Source organism: Aegilops tauschii, chromosome 6 (genome assembly GCF_002575655.3).
Source record: "Aegilops tauschii subsp. strangulata cultivar AL8/78 chromosome 6, Aet v6.0, whole genome shotgun sequence".
In the NCBI taxonomy this organism is placed as follows: domain Eukaryota; kingdom Viridiplantae; phylum Streptophyta; class Magnoliopsida; order Poales; family Poaceae; genus Aegilops; species Aegilops tauschii.
This window is the reverse complement of record NC_053040.3, coordinates 399,183,623-399,187,358: the sequence shown is the minus strand read 5'-3', so window position 1 is coordinate 399,187,358 and position 3,736 is coordinate 399,183,623. Positions and strand designations below refer to the sequence as shown.

The 3,736-nt window shown below is 44.1% G+C and overlaps 1 protein-coding gene across 1 annotated transcript; it reads left to right on the top strand.

Moving 5' to 3' along the window:
* Positions 1-698: 698 nt before the first annotated feature.
* Positions 699-1,887, top strand: LOC109778769 (ubiquitin-conjugating enzyme E2 11). Its single transcript, XM_020337348.4, has 2 exons — positions 699-1,049; positions 1,161-1,887. Exons 1-2 carry the CDS (start codon positions 786-788, stop codon positions 1,524-1,526), a joined length of 630 nt encoding a protein of 209 aa, XP_020192937.1. The 5' UTR covers positions 699-785; the 3' UTR covers positions 1,527-1,887.
* The last annotated feature ends 1,849 nt before the right edge of the window (positions 1,888-3,736 follow it).

The following is a 3,736-nucleotide window of genomic DNA, read 5'->3' as shown; positions in this document are numbered from 1 at the left end:
TTCTGTTTTTTTCTTCTTCTTATACACTATGCCACATGACTAAAATTTGGTTAAATCTCAGTCGATTGAGGGGCAAGTAGTGGCTGAAACCCAGCTCGATGCACCCACGCAAGAAAACATTGCAAAATATTTCAAAAAAAAATGAAACTTTCTGGGAATGACTATGAACAAATGTTAGAAGTACTTGCAAAGTTTTATGGTCAAATGACATCCGAGGAGCATTGTACAATTTTTTTTTACAAATTTTGCTCAAACAGTGCACATATATTTTGAGGAATTTTGTTTTTTTTACAGAGCTCCTCGAATGTCATTTGACCACCAAACTTTGCAAGCACTTCTAACATTTGTTCATAGTCATTCCCACAAAATTTCAGTTTTTCTTTGAAATGGTTTACTATATTTTCTTGGGTGTAGCGTGGGTGCACCGAGCGGGGTGTAGAAAACCACTGTCATCGAATGAGACCTAGACACACCCAATTATTAGAGCACAGTCTAAACAATTTTTGAGGCTGCCCTTTCAGAGTATCTCCCAGAGTTTGCTCTTGACAGCAACGTAAACTGATCTTACCCTATCATGCAGAGTGCGGTCTATTTTCTGAAAAGTGTTTAGAGTGTGGTCTGACGCAGCGTTGCGCCTCCAAGTCAAGGTCTCCAGAAAGTAAAGCCATCCATATAAAAGCATCCAAGCCGGAGCTGTGAGCATCTACCTAGCTAGTACTGCAGATTTCATTACCCAACGTAGCTGCGGCTAGCCCACGGAGGCGGGGCAACCGGGAAGTGGGAGGATGAGCGTGCGAGCACCACCGCCGCCGACCATGCCGGAGTGCGACTGGGCGGTCAGGCGGATCCGCAAGGAGCTGAATTTGCTCTGGCTCGACCCCCCGGCGTTCTGCCGGCCCGGCCCGGCGCCCGTGACGGACCTGTTCCACTGGGAGGTGGTCATCGATGGGCCCGACGGCAGCCCCTACGCCGGCGGCACGTTCCCCGTCGACGTCGCGATCCCCAAGAAGTACCCCATGAAGCCCCTCAAGATCACCTTCAAAACTAAGGTACGTGCGCGCGTGCTCCGCGTGGCAACAGAGGAGATTGATCGCGCGCGCGGTACGTCGTTTGATCCCTTCCCATACCCGTCGTGATCTCTCCGCGTGCATGCGCTGCAGGTGTACCATCCCAACATCGGGCCGGAGGGGAGGATGGCCCTGGACATCTTCGGGGAGTGGTGGAGCCCGGCGATCACGATAAGCACGGCCCTCCTGTCCGTCGTCTCCGTCCTCTACGACCCCCTGCTCGACCTCCCCGCCCGCCGCGACGCCGCCCTGCAGTACAGGCACCAGCGGGGTCTCTTCGAGCAGAAGGCCAGGCGCTGGACCCACAGATACGCCTCGGCGCCGGTCGCCTCCTTCTGTCCGGCAGCGGCAAGGAAGGAGCTGCTGGAGGAGGCGGCGACTACTGGGGCAGTGGCACGTCGTCGTTTTTGTGGAGTGGGGAAATGGCGTTTCTTCGGGGCTCGTCTCCTTGCCATCTAGTGCATGAGTTCGGCCGTACGTTCACCGCGATGAAGTTCGTTCACCACAAGAACTACTGGTCTAGTAATTTCGATAGAGTGGGTTGTCTTTTTTATTTTGCGGGGTAAAAGGAATTTGTATTACTCAAGAGCCAAGAAGGTCCTCCCTACACAAGCTAGGGATATTGTCCGGGCTCGGAGCGGAGCCAGACCACAGTACACAAGCTAGGGATAGAGTGGGTTGTCTTAATTAGTCATGTTCGGATGCTTACTGGCGTTGGTGTGAGCCTCGTTGTACCGCACTGAGGCGAGGTGTGTAGTGGTCGATGCATGCTCCTACGCAACTTCTGAAAACAGAAATTATGGTATCTGTGCCTTTGTTCCGTGTTCTTATTGTACTAAGTTGTGTGCTGCCGTTAAGTTAAAAAAAAAAGTGTGCTGCCGTTTGTACGATCTAGTTGGCGGTGACAATTTCTGAGGCTTTTGTTCACTTTTCCTTTCTTTTGACTATATAACTCTAGATATGAGATATTATCTCACATTGAACTCGGGACCTCATACCATGGAACGACAGTTTCTACCACTCCGACAGATAACTGATGTTGACGATTAGGAAACGAGGATCATTTAAGAACATAGCACAACGTACAGATTAGAAGACATGTTTGAAATTTTTTGAAACCTTTTTTTTTACAGATTGTGATTTTTTTGAAATCACAAACAATTTTAAACTTTGAAAAAATATTTTTCAAATGTGAACAAACTAGATAATTCCGATATTTTGAATAATAAGAACAAAATTTGGCATTCCGAACAATTTCTTCTTGAACAATTTTTCAAAACATGGATAATTTTTAAAACTCGCCGAACATGTTTTAGAGTGTGGACATTTTTGAAAATTCCAAACATTTTTTGAACAAGATGAATAAATTTACTCTATTTTTATTTTAATAATATATTTTAAATATTGTTTTGCACCATTTAGAAAATGTTGACATTTTAAAAATGTTCATGCATTTGAAAAGAATGTTTGTGATGTTTCAAAAAATGTAATATACAATGGAAAAAATCATAACATTCAAAGAAATGTTCGTGACAAATTTTTAAAAACAAACGTCACATATTTAAAAAAAATCATGACATTTTATAGAATTTCTTTTATGCAATGTAAAGAAAATCTTCGCATAAGTTTTTTTAAAAAGTATCATACCATTTAGAAAAAAATTATCGGTAGGAATTTGAAAAACGTTTACCATGTATTCTAGAAAATGCTCGGGCCTGTATTTGCAAAAAAATATTCATCATGTAATTTGAAAAACAATGTTCACTGTGTCTTAAAGAATGTTTCGTGTACACAGAAAAACATACAGTGTGTATTACAAAAGTGGACATGTATTTGAAAAAAATACAACTATATAGTGGTACTGGGTTGGGAACGAGTTGCGCGCTGAGAATGGACATGCAACTATGTCGGGCATGAGGTGCATGTTTGACTTGGACCTGCAACTCAATCGGGTGGGTTTACGTGTTGGGGTTGGAAATGGAACTAGATAAGGGTTGGAGCAAGTTGCGTGTTGCAAAAAAAGCACAAGCCTGAGTGCGAGTCAAAGGGTGGGCTTGTAACTGGGAGAACTACGAGCTGAGTTGCGAGTTGAGAATGTACTTACAACTAGCTAGGACAACTACAAACACTACTAAGAAAATGCCTACTAGTGGCGCACCAGTTTTGCCTACTAATGGCGCACTACTGGTGCGCCACTAGTACCACGCCACTAGTATTAAATACTAATGGCGCACCACTGATGCGCCATTAGTATCTGGTATACTAATGGCGCATCACGCCGTGCGCCATTAGTATAGACCAACATGCGCCATTAGTGTGCCTCCCAGGGGGCGATATTTACACATGTGCTTTGCCATACTAATGGCGCACTGCGGGGTGATGCGCCATTAGTATCCTTTGGCATACTAATGGTGCACGTTCGGGTGATGCGCCATTAGTATGTATATTAGGGATTTTTTCTTTTCTGATATTTGCACAGATTACAAAATATATTATTGAACAGAATATAGACAGCACCACACAACAACAGCAGATTCATCGAATACAATAGAAGATCAGTCTCCGAATACAATTCATCATATTAGTCTCCGAATTCAAAAGACCGAACAAAGATAGAACATTACAAGTCTCGAGACCGCGAGTAGCGAGTTTGTCTTCACATTACAAGT

Bases quoted from the DNA above. Each gene is read 5' to 3' on its own strand.
- LOC109778769 (XM_020337348.4), top strand. From the start codon at position 786: ATGAGCGTGCGAGCACCACCGCCGCCGACCATGCCGGAGTGCGACTGG. The intron at 1,050-1,160 runs GTACGTGCGCGC...CATGCGCTGCAG, and splicing joins AGATCACCTTCAAAACTAAG to GTGTACCATCCCAACATCGG.